This window comes from Trichechus manatus, unplaced genomic scaffold (genome assembly GCF_000243295.1).
Source record: "Trichechus manatus latirostris isolate Lorelei unplaced genomic scaffold, TriManLat1.0 scaffold00065, whole genome shotgun sequence".
NCBI lineage: Eukaryota > Metazoa > Chordata > Mammalia > Sirenia > Trichechidae > Trichechus > Trichechus manatus.
In genome coordinates, this window is record NW_004444001.1 from 6,580,328 (window position 1) to 6,597,645 (window position 17,318).

Sequence of the window (17,318 nt, forward strand, 5' to 3'; positions counted from 1 at the left end):
AGGCAGGCAAAGGGGACTGAGGTGGACAGTCAGGTATAACTGTCTGCCCTTAGGTCTGGCCTTGAACACTTGTCCTGTTCTCACCTCTCACCCACGGAGCTGGTTTCCTTGATGCTTCCAGCACTCCATGCTCACTTTCAGCTCCTGTCATCCCACCCACCACCCCTCCTAAAGATCTCTGAACCACTCTTTGCATGTCCAAATCCTCTCTCTCTCCAACATCTGGCATGAAGCATTCTCAGTGCTCCAGCCCACACTCAGCCCCCTCCCTTTCTCAGCTCCTAAAGCCTGTAAGGTAAATCCCTTAACCACAAGTTACATGCTGTTTTACAGAGTTTGCCCTCAGCTCCTACGAGCGCATCTCGACTCCCCAAGACAAGTGTGCATTTGTCAAGGCTCCAGACCCTATTTTATATATTCCAGTACTCCTTGTAATGCCCAGCCCAGAGCTGGTTATGCACTAAGTGCTCAGCGAATACTTGTGGACTGAACACTCCTCCCCAAGGAGTAACAACAGGGAGCCCACCCTCCTTATGGTCTATGAATAGTTTCCAGGAGGTTGGCCATGTTGTGGGCCATCTCCTGGGCTCCTGTGCCCCCTGCTGGCCAGGAGGGGATCTGCCCGCAGTTGGAGAGCCAAAAGGGTGGTCCAGTCCCAGAGAGGCTGGCAATGGCCCTCCCTTCTCACAAGAGGCACCAGGCACCGTTCAAGGTTCTGATGAGGCCAGTAAGCACAGCCAGTAACAGCTGTTGTGTTCTTCTTAGATGTGGGGGCATACCAAAGGCCCCCACCCTGCCCTGCCCTCCCTCTTAACACTCAGAGCTTCTCATCCAGCTCCAGGCCCTGGTTGTCCCAGGCAGGCCTACGGGCAGGGCCCGGGCTGCCACCTTGTGTCCCGCTCAGGTAGCTCTGGATGGCTGAGGCGCAGTCCAGCCGGTCCATGACAGTCATGAGGTAGTGCAGCTCCTTCAGGCTGCCGTTTTGCTCCTCAAACAGCTCCAGGATGGCTGCCGCGGGGCTGCTGCGCTGGCAGGACAGGAACCTGGTGGGAGGTGGGGGAGGAGGAAGCGAAGTGGAAGAGGGAGGAAGAAGGAACAGGGAGGGGCTCCTCCCTCCTCTGGATGCTGCTACATGTGTCAAGTCCAGGAGAACCGCTCTCACACGCAGCTCATCCCCCAGATCCACCCCTGCCTGATCTCTTGCTCGCCTTCCATGGGGCTCAAGTGGCTGAAGGGCCCAGGACTTTCAACCAGGAGATTGTTTAAAGGGCTGAAGGGCTAACTCCTACTCCTCATTATGCCTAGTTTCCTCTCCTTACACTGAGGGCTTGGATGAGAGGACTTCTAAGGTTGCTTCCAGCTCTCATGTTCTGTAATTTCCTTCTCTATATGCCCCATCCCAAACAGTATCCTCCCCTCACCCCAGTCCCCTAACTTGCCTCCTTCTTCTCTCTCCCAGACCACAACATCCTGCCCACCACTGAGGAGATAATTGTCCTAAACCATGGCTTTTATCATGATGTTCTCCTGCTTAAAAGCCTTCCTGGAATCTCTCCTGTTCTCCAAGCCCACCCTCCTGGCCTTCCAGTTTATTCCTCCCCCACCACCATCCTGAACCTTCCTCAGGCCTGTCCCTTTCCCACCTCCCACACACCACAACCACCTTTGCTGCTGATCTTCCCCCCACCCCATCACACCCCACCCCATCCCACCCCTGTCCCTGAAGCTTTTCTAATTCCCACCTCCCAGGTAGAATGGACCATTCTGTGCTTCCCAGTTCACAGTATTGACTTCAGGTCAAATCTCGCACAATTGTTTACTAGTCTCACTTTCAGCTGTTTTCAGTATCTCTGTTTTCAACTTGTTATGCACGATTGGATACATACAATAAGGTACAAGAACAGCTGCCTTTCTTTTTTAACCTCTCTGTATCCTTCACTGGTATGAGCTCTCAGAGACAGGACCATGTCTCATTCCTCTTGTATCCCAGCAGCACCCAACACAGTTTCCAGGACAGAGTAGGTGCTTGATAAATGCTTGCTCTGTGGATGATTTCAAATTCCACCCTGTCTTCAGGATCCAGCGCTAGCCCTGTCTCCTGGGTGAAATCTTCCCTGACCACTACACTCATACTCTGCGCCCTGGGGCTTAGCTTAGAATTGTTCTCCTACTGATTTCTTTGTGAGTCCCCTTAAAGAGAGCATGGCTGCACTGCTCCCATTACTGCTAGTATTTATTGAAAACCAAGCATGTGCCAGGCACTGGGCTACTCATTATTATTTGCTATTCTAATCCTCAGGGCACAGCACATCAAACACTCAGTGGCTTGCATGTTAACTGCTTCACTTTAAAATACTTATTGAGTACCTGCTATGTGTCAGGCATCATTCGAGGTACTGAAGATACAGTGATAAATAGAAATAGCTGCCCTTTTATAGAAAATGGGGCAAGGAGTAGCCATTCTCTGATTTTTAAGTCATTCCCTTGTCTGTGGTCCAGTCCCTAGGGTATCCTGAACACCCCACCTTCATCCCAATCTGCCCTCCTCTTACACTTGAACCCCTCTTCTTACCGGATTTTCATGCCACAGAGCCCCAGGTGGGAGGCCAGTCGGCGCCAGTCATTGCCCGTGATGCTGTTTGGTTCCAACAACATCTGCAGCTGCTCAAAGAGCTCTGGAGGCAGCCTGGTACAGGGGAAAACTGGTGTTCTTGGAGGGGAGGATCAAAGAGATCCAGTCTGGTTCTCCACCCTTCCCCTCCCTGGGGGCTGGGGCAGGAATCCCAAACATCCCCCAGGCAGCAGCCCAGGGTGCTCCCACCTCACCTATTGCATGGGGGTGGCTGGGAAACTGGGGGTGGTGCTGCCCAGGATTCCTCCTCTGATGCCTGAAACCTGAGGATTTCCATGTACTTGGTCTCCAAGCCCTGAGTCAACAAGGTGGCAGGTAACACACTTAGGGATCATAACACATTCCCCTGAACAAGAAGCTGAGGAGCCTATCTCCATTCCTCCTGTCTCTCCTTTAGCCTGTCACCCTGGGCCACTTTACCAGGGAGATAGCTCTGCCCCATGCAGAACACTTTACCCTCTGTTTTCCTGACCCAGAACCTCACTTTCAGCCCTTCGGGAACTGGAACATGAAAACCAAATAGGGTACATCGTAAGACACCAGGAGAAGTCCTAGGTGAGGTCACGGGGAGATCATCAAATAATAGACACTGAACGCAGGCACGTGTGCCCCTTCTCCCTTGTTATGGATTGAACTGTATCCCCCCAAAAAGTGTGTCAACTAGGCTAGACCATGATTCCCAGTATTGTGTGGTTGTCCTCTACTTTGTGACCTGATGTAATCATCCCATGTGTTATAAATCCTAACCACTATGATGTTAATAAGGCTGTTATGTTGATGAGGCAGGACACAATCTACAGGATTAGGTTGTATCTTGAGTCAATCTCTTTTGAGATATAAAAGAGAGAAGGAAGCAGAGAGGGGAGGGGACCTACTTTCACCAAGAAAGAAGAGCCAAGAGCAGGATGCATTCTTTGGACCCAGGGTCCCTGCACTGAGAACTTCCTAGACCCAGGGTAAGATCAGTGAAGACCTTCCCCCACAGCAGACAGAGAAAGAAAGCCTCTCCCTAGAGCTGGCACCCTGATTTTGGACATCTGGCCTCCTAAACTGTGGGATACTAAATTTCTGTTAAAACCATCCACTTATGATATTTCTATTATAGCAGCACTAGATAACTAAGACATCCCTATTCCTCCTTTCCCAGGTTCCTCCTCCCCAAGTGATACCATGAGAGGTGTCTGTCTACCCTCCACTAAGATGGCCAGTCTCAATCTAGATTTCCTCGTAGCTTCTCTTGGTGGTGGGAGAGGGTATACCTAACTCCCATCCCACTCAAGACCCCAGTCTGGTCATTTCCCACAATGAAGATGCACAGTATCACCTGTCAGGTGTACACAATCAGCCTAGAAAGGAACCCTTCTTGATGTCCTAGCTCCCCTGGGTTGGGAGAGGAGGTTAACCTAGGATCTGGTTCTTTTACCTCCTGCTGGACTTATGGATTTATCCACTCGTAACCAAGAGAGTGTCAGGGATGGAGGGTAACTTGGAGGCCTCATGGTCGCAGCCCTTCAAAAGAGCTATCTTCCCTGCTTGATTAAGCAATTAAGACTGTACTTACTGGGCACCAGTTCCCTCACCCTCTTTGTCCAGGACACCCCCAGGCCCTGTCCTTCCTCTGGCCCCGCCCCTACTCACATCCTGGAAGGTGTGCATGGTGACGATGATCTCATTGGTTAGTGCTGAGCAGTCCTCACTCTCATTGACTACAAAGAGAAGGCGAGAATGAGGCAGGTGAGTGAGTGGAAAGGCCTGGGGTGAGAAAGCAGGTGAAGTTAAAGAGACTGTACAGTGAGACTGGAAATCTGAGGACTGGAGCAGGACACGCCATTTTCTCTCTGCAAAGGTCTGTGTGGCTCCTCACTTTTAAGAGGTCTGTGTGCATGGCCAAGTGAGGAGCTGCAGAGCTGCAGGGTTCCTGGGAGGGGAGGGGAGGGGAACGGGCAGGAAGTGGGCACGGGGCTCCTGTACTACCTTTTCTCCGGAAGCAGAAGGAGCGGAAAGGGCACTTTCCGTGCCAGATGTGGAGATGGGGAATCAGCTGGCAGCTGCTGTCATCCACATTCTCCCAACCTGGGAAGGGAGTAAGGGAGGGCTTCAGAGAGCAGGTCCTTCCACAAATACTTAAGGAGGACCTACTATGTGGCAGGCAGTGTCCACGGTACTGTGTAGGAGGGATGAGGAAGGAGCAGAGGGAAGAGGGTCTCAAGTGGACATGAATCCCCAAAGCCCGGACAGAAAAACCTGTTAGCGGTCTTCCTTCTACCACCTAACACACCTTCACCTCCCCATGCACATATGCCGTATCCACAACCACACAAACTCCCCTGGGTGCCCATGACCATGGGCAATTCCAGAAGCCCAAGCCATAAAGGAGAGAGGGCCCAAGCCGAGCGGACTGAACGCTCCTATTCCCGATACCAGCTCCATTCAGGTGGGAAAATAAAAGCCTCTCCCTCCCACCCTGCTCCTGCAAGGTGTAACAGTTCTGCTCCCTACCTCCCACCCAGCATCCCCTGTCCCTCCATGGGGGGCAAGGGCCAAAGTGGGCAGCAACAGAAGAGAGTAGACAAAGACTGCGGGCTCCCGGGGACCGCAGCAGATACTCCGAGGTTTCCCTGAAGCTGCTGCCTGCCCAGGCGTCTGGGAATGAAACTTGGGGTTCCTGGATTTCTACCTCACTGGCATGGGGTTCCCTTACCCTCAGAGATGTACTTGAGCTTTAGGCACTGGTCCCCGCGGGCCCCGGTGAAGTCGAAGAGCTGGCAGGGCCCACGCAGGCGCCCGCCATGGGGCTGCTCGTTGGTCAAGGCCCACTGCAGGGCACAGGGAGTGTTGTTGAGGAAATATACACGCAGCTGCAGGTGGGACTGCCCTGGCGCCAGGGGCGAGCAGAACACGGCCAGCTGCAGCCATTTTCGGGCCACGCGCCCCGCAGGTGCCTCCAGCACACAGGTGTAGAGGCTGCGGAGGGAGACAGTGGCAGGTAGAGCTGGAAGCCGAGGCCCAAGCACACCTACCCGGTGGCTCCCCCCTTGCTAGGGCCTCGTGGGGGCCTCCAAGGAGGTGAAGAGAGCAACCCAGGAGAGTGGAAAGAGAAGAAGGTGGTGGGGGAATCTAGAGGGAAGAGAGTCCCCATCACCCAGTGGGGAGGGGAGCCAGCGAGTACTCTCAGGCAGACGACAGAGGGGAGTTGGGCTCAGAGTTCACCATGCTTGTAACTAGATCCTACACATGGCCCTGCTCTAGTCAATGGGATGGTAAGAAGACTGGGAGACAGAAGGATATAAGATCCTAGAAAGACAATGAAGGAGGACAGACATAGGATAGAATATAGTCTCAGAGAACTGAAGGGGACAAACTAAAGAGAGGCATAGAGACAGACAATTTTAGAGAAGATGGGTGGGGGTGGGATAGGTCCCCTCTAGAAAGAGGGATGGGGTTGAGTCAGACCCTTCTGGACAGGTGATGAGATGCATAGTCCTGGACAGGGCTGGGATAAGACACTTGGATAGAGGGGCAGGAGAGGGGCACAGGGGGACAAAGGATTAGCAGACTATCTCAGATAAAGGAGCAGTCCCACAGAGAGAAATGAGGTTGAGGCAGGCAGACAGAGAAAAGGAACAGAACAGATAGTCCCAGGGGGATGGGGGCAGGGAGACCGGCCATGGGCAGATGCCTACCTGAAGTGGGAGAGGTGGATGCTACACTCGTCCCGGGAGGTATAGGCCCCTGGCCGCCCCAGAGGTCTCCAGGCCTTGGCATCGAGCAGGGTCGTGTTGCTGCTGTAGGTGCGGGCGTGGCTGGGCTGCTGGGCACAGTGCTTGAATGTAAGGGTGCAGGGCTTCAGGAAGGAGGCCCCGTGGGGGCCACACGCCACCACAGGGCTCACCAGCGCCTGGGCCCGGGACAGCGATGGGGCATCTGACAGGTCCCACACCAGGACCAGAGACACCCGCTCCTGGCGGCCCACAGCCACAGCACCTGGGGAGAGGGAGAGCTGAAAGGGGCTTGGCAGGATACTCCACTCCCTAGAGAAGGATGCAGGGTGGGAGAGAAAGTGGGTAAGAGCCCAAGAGAGGGTGCCCAGCAGGGGGCACAAGGCGGCAGTTTGGAACAGGTACAAGATGACTGTGAGCTGACTTATGGTGTCATCTTGAGCAAGTCACCACCTCCCCCCAGGGCTGCCACTAGCCCATACAGTGCATTGTGGGAATTTGCAAAAGGCACTCTTCCGGACACTTCATTGATTGGAGAAATTTCATACTAATTCTGTTAGAACTAGGCACTTTACTTCCATTTGCAGAAAATTGTCATAAAATACGTACAGTATGTCCCTCTTTGGAGTCAATAAAGTTATAACTTTACTGGAGTCAATAAAATTATAATAAAAAATAAACAATCTTCAAAATTTTGAAGAGGTCTCTGAAAAACAATGCTCCCTTAGATGTGGTGCCTTTGTGCAATGCACAACCTGAACAACGGTACACTGCCTCTGAAGATGGAAAACTCCACCAAGAAAGGGGCTGGGAGCTCTTACCTGGCGGGATGAGTAGGGAGATGCCTGTATCTTGGAGCATCAGGCAGCCACCGCGGTGGTCCACCTCTCGAGCTGAAAACACCAAAAGTTTGTGCATCAGCTGGCGGATGACTGTCTGGCCTTGGGTGGGTGTGTTCAGTTCCCGGTAGAAGGCAGCCATCTCTGGCAGTGTGGCTGGCGGGCACTGCCTTGAGGGTTCATTCTCGGGTAGGGAAGTAGGCTGGGGCACTGGATCCTCTTGGCCATCTGGTTTCTGGCAGGTTCGCAGCAGCCAGCGAGGACAGCGCCATCGAAGGCACTGGGCCAGAAGGAGGGCACTCGCCACCAGGACCCCCACCAGCAGTACAAACTGCAAGGGTTGGAAGGAATTCTCCTGGGGGCACATCCACCTGGTCGCTTGATGCCACTGGTTCTCTGCACCCCTGTGCCAGCCAAGGCCCAGAGCCTGGGGGAGAAAGAAGGAATCAGCGCCAAGCTAAAAATCTTTCCGTTGTTGCGGAATGGCTTCCAATGGGATGCAATAAGGGATCAAGTTGTCTTTATTCCAGCGCACCGTGCACACCCAGTCAAATCAAGTTTCTTTAACCAAACTTCACCTATTTCCCTCCTGCTCAAGAACATACCATCGCTCCCCATGACCAAGTACATCAAGTTAAACTCCTCTGAGGTAGAAACAGCTTGGGTTTGGAATTAGAAGATGTGAGTTCAAATGCCAGCTTGGTCATTGTGGCTGGATGAGCTTATCATATTGCTTAATATGCCTCTGTTTCCTCATCTGTCAAAATATCTGCTTTGATCTACATATGCTGACATGGAAAAATTTCAAGTGGAAAAAGCAAGTCACAGAGAAATAGACATCCTATCATCTCATTAATGTAAAAAAAGACCCAAAATTTTATACACACATACCAAACCCATTGCCATCGAGTGGATTCTAACTCATAGCAACCTTGTAGGACAGAGCAGAACTGCCCCATAGGGTTTCCAAGGAGCCACTAGTGGATTCGAACTGCTGACCTTTTGGTTAGCAGCCAAACTCTTAACCACTGTGCCACCAGGGCTTCATATACATGCACACACATATATATGTAAATGTTGAGTCTCTGAGTGGTTCAAACATGCTCGGCTGCTAGCTGAAAGGTTAGAGGTCTGAGTTTGCCCAGAGGTGCCTTGAAGAAAGTCCTATCAATCTACTTCCAAAAAATCAGCCATTGAAAACCCTGTGGAGTACAGGTCTACTCTGACACACATGAGGTCACCATGAGTTGGAACTGACAACAGAAACTTTTTTTTTTTTTTAATGTAAATGCATAGAGAAAGGACTGCAACAGTGCTGTCCAACAAAAATATAATGCATGCCACATATGTAACTTCAACTTTTCTAGTAGCTACATTTAAAAAGTAAAAGGAAATAAGAGAAACTAATTTTAATAATATATTTTATTTAACACAATCTATCTAAAATATCATTTCAACATGTGATCAATGTAAATTATTAATGAGATATTTTACATACTTTTTTTCATACTAAGCCTTTGAAATCCATGTGTATTTGACACAGCAGATCTCAGTTGGGACTCTCTACAGTTCAAGTGCTCAGGAGCCACATGTGGCTAGAGAGAGACTCCTGTTTCAGAAAGTGCAAGTCTGGAAGGACACACCTCCAACTATTCACATTAGTTACTACTGAGAGATCGGAAGTTAAGAGGGAGGAAGGTGGGAACCTGTAAAAAATCCATTGCAATTCCAACTCATAGCAACACTATAGGACAGAGCAGAACTGCCTTACAGGGTTTCCAAGGCTGTAATCTTTACGGAAGCAGATTGCCACATCTTTCTCCCATGGACAGGTTAGTGGGTTCAAACTACCGACCTCATGTGAACAAGGACTTTCAATTTTCTTAAACCCTTTTTTTCTGTATTCTCTGAATTTTTCCTACCAAGCGTGTATTTTGTATTAATTTTATAATTTTTTGAAAGGTATTAAAAGTGTGTGGGGGGGGAGGATTTTTCTCTCCAGGTGATCGTGAGGATTGTGTGAGAGCCTGTGAAAAGCATGTGTAGATGACAAGGCACTGTCCATATATGTTTATTTACGTGTGCTCTTCTGTGTGCAGAAAGGTCGGAAGGTAGCTCACAGGGATACATGAAATACAAAAGTAACAAAAGTTAAAAGTGGGAGCAAAAAGGGAAAGAAAAACAAAGGTGGGGGTGGACAGTGAGGCTGGAATGAGGCAGGGCAAAAGCACACACACCTGGTTGCCAGTGGGACCTTGGCTTCCCAGCAACCTCCCCTTACACATGCCAGCTCTTCCCAAGGCCCTCTAGAACCTGCCTTCTCCCCTTCCTGCTCTCCCTCTTGCCGCCTAATTTCCAACACCTCTACACTCTGGCCAGGAGTCCCTGGATGGTGCAAACAGTTAACGCACTCAGCTGCTAACCAAAAGCTGGAGGTTCGAGTCACCCAGAGGCACCTCAGAAGAAAGGCCTGGCAATCTACTTCCAAAAATCAACAATTGAAAACCTTATGGAGCACAGTTCTACTCTGACACACGTAGGGTCGCCATGAGTTGGAGTCAACCCAGTGGCAACTAGTACTGGTCCACTCTGGCCAGACTGGGCCCCTCACCCCTCTTAACTCTAATGTCTGGCTTTGCTCATGTTGTTTCCTATTTTGCTTGCCCCTCACCTACTCTCGCCATCCTCCCTACCTGCCTTATCTACCCACTTGGATCCCTCCTGCTCAACAGTGCCTCCCCCTGGCACATCAGCCCCTGGCTGAAATGTCTCCCCACTGCCATCCCACCACACTGAGCACCTCTTGATTATATGCTGTTACATGTGGTTTTCCCACTCAGCTGAACATTTTCTGAGGCCCGGCTATGTACCAGACACTGTGGGAAGTTCAGTCCTGCCAAAGATGGCATCTTATTCAGCTCTCAAGGAGCTTCTGAGGGGATGGAATTCATTCACCCAAGAGCTATCCAGGGGTACCTACTGTTTGTCCTAGACACTGGGTTCTGTGGAGTACAATGTCCTTCTTCTCAGGGTAGTTCAAGGTTCTCCAAGGCCCCTCTAGCTGATCCACCAGGGCTTGCACTGGAAAAGCTTCTTACACCAATTTCTCCTCCCCCACTCCCTTCACTCACACCAGGAGCTAAGGCCTTGCCCCAACCCCACGCCCAAACTCCTCATTTCCCACTCCTCCACTTCCTCTGGCCCCAGATCCCAGCCCATCCTAAGTAGCAGTTCCCCAAGATGAGGGCTCCTTAGAATGCTCACATCAGCTGTCCCTAGGCTGCTGCTTCCTCCAGCACAAAGATGCAGACACCTGTTGCAAAGCTCTGTTCGTAACCTTTGAAGAAACTCTCAACCCTTCTCCTCCACCACTGCTTCTCACTGTGCCTAGCCAACACCTGATACATTTCCAGTTATTGCAGGGCATAAACAGTACCAGGGTGGATGACTTTAAATCTAAGCCATGGACAGCATTCGTTAGCAAAGTATAAATTTCTACGGTGCATAGAATCATCTCCCTGGCCCTCACACCAGCTGGCAGTGACCCTTCCTCCTCTTCCTCCTTCCCTGAGCCCCAGGTAACCCCATCACAATGACCACCCCCAGCTACCCCAGCAGGGTGCTCACCTTACCACCTAGGGGCTCCCAGAGACTGGTGGCTTGTCCAGGAACAGCAGTTCCTTCTCCAAGAACCACAGCAGTCAGCCAGACCAGTCACCAGGCCAGCAGACAAGTGGATGTGGGTGGGGAGTCAGGGCGGGCGGGGCCTGGTGCTTCCAGGCGCGGAGACCTGCCTCCCAGCCACTCTAAAGCGGGGTGGAGGAGCCTGTCCCTGCCTGCTGGCAAAGCCTAGCCAAGGCAGGGTAGTAGTTGGGGATCCCAGAAGTCAGTGGAGTTACTAGTCCAGGTCTGGAAGGGAAGAGAGGAAGGGAGACAGCCTGGGCACAAGTGCAGCACCAGGAAACCCCTCCGAACAGTGCCCTCTGCTGGTCTGTGGCCGATCCTAGCCAGAGGCTGTTAAAACGGCAGACGGGAAGGGAAGGCGGGAACCTTAACCAGAGCTTCTCAAACTGTAATGTGCATACGAATCACCTGGGGATCTTGTTAAAAGGCAAGTTCTGATTCCGCAGGTCTGGGGTGTGGGCTGAGAATCTGCGTCCCTAAGAAGCTCCCAGGTGCTGCCAGTGCAGCTGGTCCAGGGAGCTACGACAATACCTATTTCTACCCCTTCCCTCCAGGGAGGCGCTGAGAGGGTTAATGACTAGTAAATCAAGTTGCTGGCAGCATTGGGACTTACCTGTATCTGCTCTCTACTCGTGCTTTCCACTCACCACACTTGGCACTCAAAGTTGGCAGGGGGAACTGCCATTTAGGGGAGACCTGAACTTTGGGGGTGTTTGCTAACTTGAGTCCTCAGACACTCTGCCTAGGAAGATAGAGTCACTAGAATCAAAACTCCCTGCGGAGAGGGATGTTTCTCTTCAGATGTTTGATACTGGATGTTCAGCTTCTGGTACAGCCTGATACATAGTAGGTGTTCAGTAAAGACTTGTTGAATGAATGAACCAGCTGCGAAGAAAGAGCATGCATTTTGGAGCCAGACTGCCAACACTGAGCCCAGATGACCCACCTATTAGCATGTAACCTTGGACAAGTTACTTAGACCCTCTGTTATAGATTAAACCAGGTTCCCCAAAAAGAAATGTGGAAATCCTAACCCCTATACCTGTAAATATGACCCTGTTTGGAAATAGGAATTTTCTTTTGCTATGTTAATGAGGTCGTACTAGAGGAGGGTGGGTCCTAACCTCATCACTTCTGAATTGTGTCTTATAGAAAGAGCAGAATAGACAGGGACACAAACACAGGGGGAAGACAGATGCCATGTGAGGACACCTGTACAAGCAAAGGAACACCAAGGATCACTGGCAGACGCCAGAAACTCGGAGAGAGGCTAACAGAAAGAACTGACACAGTTGAGACCTGATTTGGACTTTTAACTTCCAGAACTGTGAGAAAATAAATTTCTGTTCTTTAAAACCACCCACGTGCAGTGTTTGTTGTTACAGCAGCACTAGGTAACTGAGACACCCTCTGAGCCTCACTTCCCTTGTCTTTAAAGGCAGATAATAATATCTACCAGCCATGCGTTAATAATTGTCACTATTGAGCTAATAAATGCAAAAAACCAAGTAGATTCTGACTCATAGCAACCTTACAGGACAGAGTAGCTCTGCCTCATAGGGTTTCCAACAAGCGGCTAGTGGATTTGAACTGCCAACCTTTTGATTAGCAGTTGAGCTCATAACCACTTTGCCACCAAGGCTCCATAATAAATGTAAAGCATCTACCAAAAAAAATGGGTGCTCAGTAAATGATCATTGTTATCTCCATGGTCTGCCTCCAACAGTAGAGGAACTGTGGTGAACAACCCCTGCCCGGTTATCATCTCCCATAGAAAATAAGTAACTTCCGCTGCTTTTGTCTCAGTTAATGATTTCCTAGCCTCTTGTCCCTTACTGCAACCCCCCGCCCTCTGCTTCCTTCCCCGGGAGGAGGAGAGATGACGGGATAAACACCTCCCAGAGGAGCTGTGTTCCCCAAAGTAGAGAGATGTGGCAAAGAAATGCATGGAAAGCAGCCAGCTTCTGGGAAAGGGACCTCTTGCCTGAAGGACAAGCAAGGAAGGGTACCTCGGAACTTTGCTTGGGATCGAGGAGGGAAGGTGTAAGTGGTTGTTGGAAAAAGCTCTGTCTGAGTCACACAGGAGGCTGGTTTGTCCTCTGAGTCATGAAGTCCTAGGGATTTGTGGAAGATCAGTCAAGCCAGAGTACAAAGCTTGGGTGGGTCATGCCAACTAGAAGGCTGTAACCAGGGGCTGTGTCCATGTGTCACGAACTCATTTCCAAAGCTGGTGCTTACTTCACTTGGGGATAATCCCAGTTATAAGAAGGCTCTGGGGAAATCTGAGGACCCCCACCCCCACAGACACAAAGGTTGTTCCCAGGGACGCAGAGACCACAAGCATCAGTAGCTTTGTAGCCTGGGGCTGAGCTGTCTCAGGAGGTCGCGGTCTCCCAGGGCCAAAGCCTCAACCTTTCCATCAAGAGACTCCCCCAGAGGCCAGGCACCATGAAGGCTCTAGCAGGCCAGAGGTCTCCTGCCAAGAGGAACCTGAAGGGGGGCATACAGGCAGCTCTCTGGCTTCCCCAGCCAGTGTCACCACCCTTGTCATCGGAAGAAGGCAGGCCAGCAGGGAGCTCCACTCCACCCTTCTCCCCGTCCCCCACCCTCCTCTGTCTTGTACACATCATACATCATCAGGCACCCGTCTGGAAGGTGTGCTGTCTGAGGTAAGGGGAGTGCAAGGTCTGGGAAGACGGAGGTGCTGGGAAGGGTGGGTAGGAGGAGAAAAGAGGATGGAGAAGGGGAGGGTAACGGTGGGGCATGGACCACCAACACTGGAGAGAAAAATAGAAACAGCAGAGAGAGAGACATAGGAAGGCAGATGAGCAAATGGGCAGTGAGGAGGAGCAGAGAGACAAATGGACAGATGCACAGGCAGGCAGGCTGGTCAGCCCCATCCCAGGAACCTCCAGAACATGATTAGGGACACTTGACAGGAAAGGCTGAATTAGACAGTCATTCCAGAACACTGAGACTGAGCAGGAGATTTTTTCTTTCCTTCAAACCATGTCAATGGTAGGAGGCTGAAATATCATGTACAAATGAGAAGAATGTTATTGGTTGGGGTCCTTGGTTGGTAGAGGGTCTGTACACTGTCTCATATGCAAATGACATGCAAAGCGGCATACAAATGAACATTGCAGCTTTTTAAATCAAAGGCCAAGCAGCTTGTTTCCTTGAGACATTAGGCCACAAGAAATCTGGGCTCTTGAGTTTGTGGCCTGACGCTCTGGAAGTGGGGAGGCGTAGGGGGAATCTTGTCTGGTCCCTGGCCTCAGGGAGAAGAGAGCTAAGCCTTCACAGAAAGGAGCCCACAGAGCCACTCAGCTGAGTTTGAATTTGGCGGGAGATCAGGCTGGGTGGGACCCCTTTAGTATGCCACTCTGGTGTGGTGAGATAAGTCTGGGGCAGATGGGCCGGCCCTGTTCTTGACCAGAAGAGACCCCAGGCTCCTGCCTTCAGCATTTGGTCCTTCCAAATACTGCATGATCAGGCTGGTTACTGTCATCTTAGTTGCGTTCAGTTTAAGACACTGTCCTCGTTGAGGATCTGCTTTGTACCCAGCCAAGTGCCACATGCTATGGGAGGTAGAGAGGCCGTCAGTCACACCTGGACCTGCCTCCAGATGCATGTTGGAGGAGGGAAGCCTTTTACTCAGAAGCTACTATACATACTGGACAGTATCCTCCAAGGGCCAAATGAGTGGTGTGAAGAAAATAAATCTATGGAAGCCAGAAAAGGAGCAAGGCAGTGTGGGCAGAGAGGTCTCAGAGGAGGTGGGATTGGAGTTGGGCCCAAGGTGGGGGCAGAGGACTCAGGCCAGGGAATAGCATCAGGTCAGGATGTGGAGGTAGAGACAGACGAGGAGACACAGGGTAAGGCTCATACTTAGCATGTTCTCTGCCTCCCCAAATTAAGTCTCATCAAGGAGAATGTGGCCTCAAGGGGCCATCTTTGTGGCCCTTCCCCACCTGGGGCCCATTATGGTCTGGCTGTTTGCCCGTCATCGAATACCTGGTTGGTGTAAGAGCCCGAGGAAGGTGCCCTGGTGTCCATCCCACAAAGCCTTGTTGCTTGTGTGGACAATCATCTACTCAATCATTGGGTAAGTTTCCCTTTCTCATGCCATGGCCCTGGTACCACATGGTGTGGAAATAAGTCTCCCTAAACCTGAACTACTGCCACGTATTGGCTTCCAAAGTGATGGGACCCCATCTGGCCTCTTTGAGGGGCAGGGGCCCAAAGCCAGAGCCTCAAGGCTCGTCACAGAAACCTTCTGCGGCTGCCTAGCATTCCAGCCAGCCTTTTTGCCTCCACCCTCTCCAAGTCTCCCCACCCCTCGCCCAACTCTTCCCACCAGCTGCCTCTGGTCCTCAAATGCTGCCGAGACCCGCCCGCTCCCATTTTGGCCACAAGGGTTCCCTCTTGATCACCAACAGTCCTTATACCAGAGCACCCCCTCCATTTGCCATGGCTCACCCTCCCTTTGAGTGCTTTTGCCACCTTTTCTCCACAGCTATGCCTCCTACTTGGTGTGGAAGGACCTGGGAGGGGGCTTTGGGCGGCGCCTGATCCTGCCTCTTGGCCTCTATGCTGTACAGCTCACCATCAGCTGGACCGTCCTGATTCTCTTTTTCATGGCCCACAACCCTGGTCTGGTAAGGCACACAATGCTCAGTAGTGCATGGTCACTCACCAAAGAAAAAAAAACCAAACCTGTTGCCGTTGAGTCGAATCCAACTCATAGCAACCCTATAGGACAGAGTAGAACTGCCCCATAGAGTTTACAAGGAGTGGCTGGTGGATTCGAACTGCAGACCTTTGGGTTAGCAGCTAAGCTCTTAACCACTGTGCCACCAGGGCGCCACCAGCCACCAGGAGAAGGTAAAACCACCAGGTCTCCAGAAACAGATAATACAGCAAATCCATCAGGTGAAGGCAGGAAACACAGGAGCAGACTTCTCTGCAGTCCTGTTGAGTGCACAGAGGCCTAGGAACTTGGCTTCTTGGTTGGACACAGGGTGCTGCAAAAGATTAGAGAGGCTGGTTCCCCAGGCAGCCTGCCTGACTGCCCTGCCCCTCTGCCCAGGCCCTGTTGCACCTGCTGCTGCTCTACGGGCTGGTGGTGAGCACAGCACTCATCTGGCACCCCATCAACAAGCTGGCAGCGCTGCTCCTGCTGCCCTACCTGGCCTGGCTCACCGTGACTGCTGCAATCGCCTACTACCTGTGGATGGACAGCCATTGTCCAGAGCACCAGCCTCAGCCCATGGGGGAGAAGAGCGACTGAGGCACTAGCGCAAGGGAGAGGAGGAAGGATGGCCAGGGCAGGGGCGGAAGAGACTGCAGGCGGGGCTTCAGAGCTAGGGCAGGGAGGGGGAGGAGAAGGAGGTGACGAGGGATTGATGATTCCCTAAGGATGACCTGTCCCAATGTGGCCACCGTCCTGGGTCCCCTGTTGCCACTTTTCATTAGAATTCAGAGAAATGGGAAAGAGGGATAAATTTATTTTACCTTTTTTTACATGCAAATAATAAAATTCTGTTACTGGCTTTGAGTATAAGATGTGAAGGCAAGTGTGGAGGGCTGCAGGGTGGGAATCGGAGGGTCTGTGTGTGTGTGTGTGTGTAAGTGCACATGTGGGGAGGGGTGGGCAATTGTCTCCAGCTCCACTCACATGCCCTCCCAAGCCCAGCATAAAGATTTTGGACCCTGATTTTTTTTCTTTTTTGTTGTGGTCAAAATAGACACACCAAAACATTCTACAATACAATAACTTCCACATTTACAATTCAATGACATTGATTCCTTTTTTTATGTTGTGCCACCATTATTGCTAACCTTTTTCAAAACATTCCACCAGCATTAACATAAACTCAATGCCCCCCAAACAAAAACTCCCCTTCCCCCTCCCTCCCACCTCTGCTAGCCATTAATAATCTTTGGTTTCTATATACTTGCTTATTTCGTAAAAATGAGGTCATACAGTATTTGTCCTTTTGCTATTGACTTATTTCACTCAGCATAGTGTTTTCAAGGTTCATCTATGTTGAGGATACAGATTTTTTAATTACCTGAAAAACAAAATCTTTTTAAAAGGTTACCTAAAAGCAAAATAGAATACTAAAGTAGGATCCAAATTATTTATATCAAGGTACTGTGCTCAGACGCTATGGGTGGTTATCTCTGAGAAGTACGATTTATAGATCATTTTGTATTTTTGTTTAGTATACTCTTATACTTTTCGTTTTTTTACAACGTCAGTTAATTACTACTATAATAAGGACAAATGTTGGGGGAAAAAAAAAGACCTAAACCTCAGGGCACTGAAGGGTGAATCCAAGGGGAACTTCTTGTCCAGACCTTCTCTCTTGCACCTGGCTCATCTTTGTCTCTTCCCTCCTCTTGCTTTCTTCTGCTGTTGTTTCAAAGTCCTGATGG

General features: G+C 50.8%; 2 protein-coding genes across 2 annotated transcripts; one reads left to right on the forward strand and one right to left on the reverse strand.

Moving 5' to 3' along the window:
* Positions 1–817: 817 nt before the first annotated feature.
* Positions 818–7,557, reverse strand: UNC5CL (unc-5 family C-terminal like). Its single transcript, XM_004379429.1, has 8 exons — positions 7,173–7,557; positions 6,316–6,616; positions 5,334–5,596; positions 4,604–4,705; positions 4,271–4,338; positions 2,827–2,927; positions 2,573–2,686; positions 818–1,043 (listed from the first exon to the last, which is right to left on the reverse strand). The coding sequence occupies exons 1-8, from the start codon at positions 7,555–7,557 to the stop codon at positions 818–820; spliced, it is 1,560 nt and encodes a 519-aa protein (XP_004379486.1).
* A 7,213-nt stretch (positions 7,558–14,770) lies between these two features.
* On the forward strand, positions 14,771–16,167 carry TSPO2 (translocator protein 2). The gene is made up of 3 exons (XM_004379430.2): positions 14,771–14,982; positions 15,394–15,535; positions 15,967–16,167. The coding sequence occupies exons 1-3, from the start codon at positions 14,810–14,812 to the stop codon at positions 16,165–16,167; spliced, it is 516 nt and encodes a 171-aa protein (XP_004379487.1). The 5' UTR covers positions 14,771–14,809.
* Positions 16,168–17,318: the final 1,151 nt, after the last annotated feature.

Bases quoted from the DNA above. Each gene is read 5' to 3' on its own strand.
- UNC5CL (XM_004379429.1), bottom strand. From the start codon at position 7,557: ATGTGCCCCCAGGAGAATTCCTTCCAACCCTTGCAGTTTGTACTGCTG. The intron at 4,706-5,333 runs GTAAGGGAACCC...CTCCCTTCCCAG, and splicing joins GCTCAAGTACATCTCTGAGG to GTTGGGAGAATGTGGATGAC. The intron at 2,687-2,826 runs GTGAGGTGGGAG...CCCCTGTACCAG, and splicing joins CAGCCACCCCCATGCAATAG to GCTGCCTCCAGAGCTCTTTG.
- TSPO2 (XM_004379430.2), top strand. From the start codon at position 14,810: ATGTGGCCTCAAGGGGCCATCTTTGTGGCCCTTCCCCACCTGGGGCCC. The intron at 14,983-15,393 runs GTAAGTTTCCCT...TTTTCTCCACAG, and splicing joins ATCATCTACTCAATCATTGG to CTATGCCTCCTACTTGGTGT. The intron at 15,536-15,966 runs GTAAGGCACACA...CCCTCTGCCCAG, and splicing joins TGGCCCACAACCCTGGTCTG to GCCCTGTTGCACCTGCTGCT.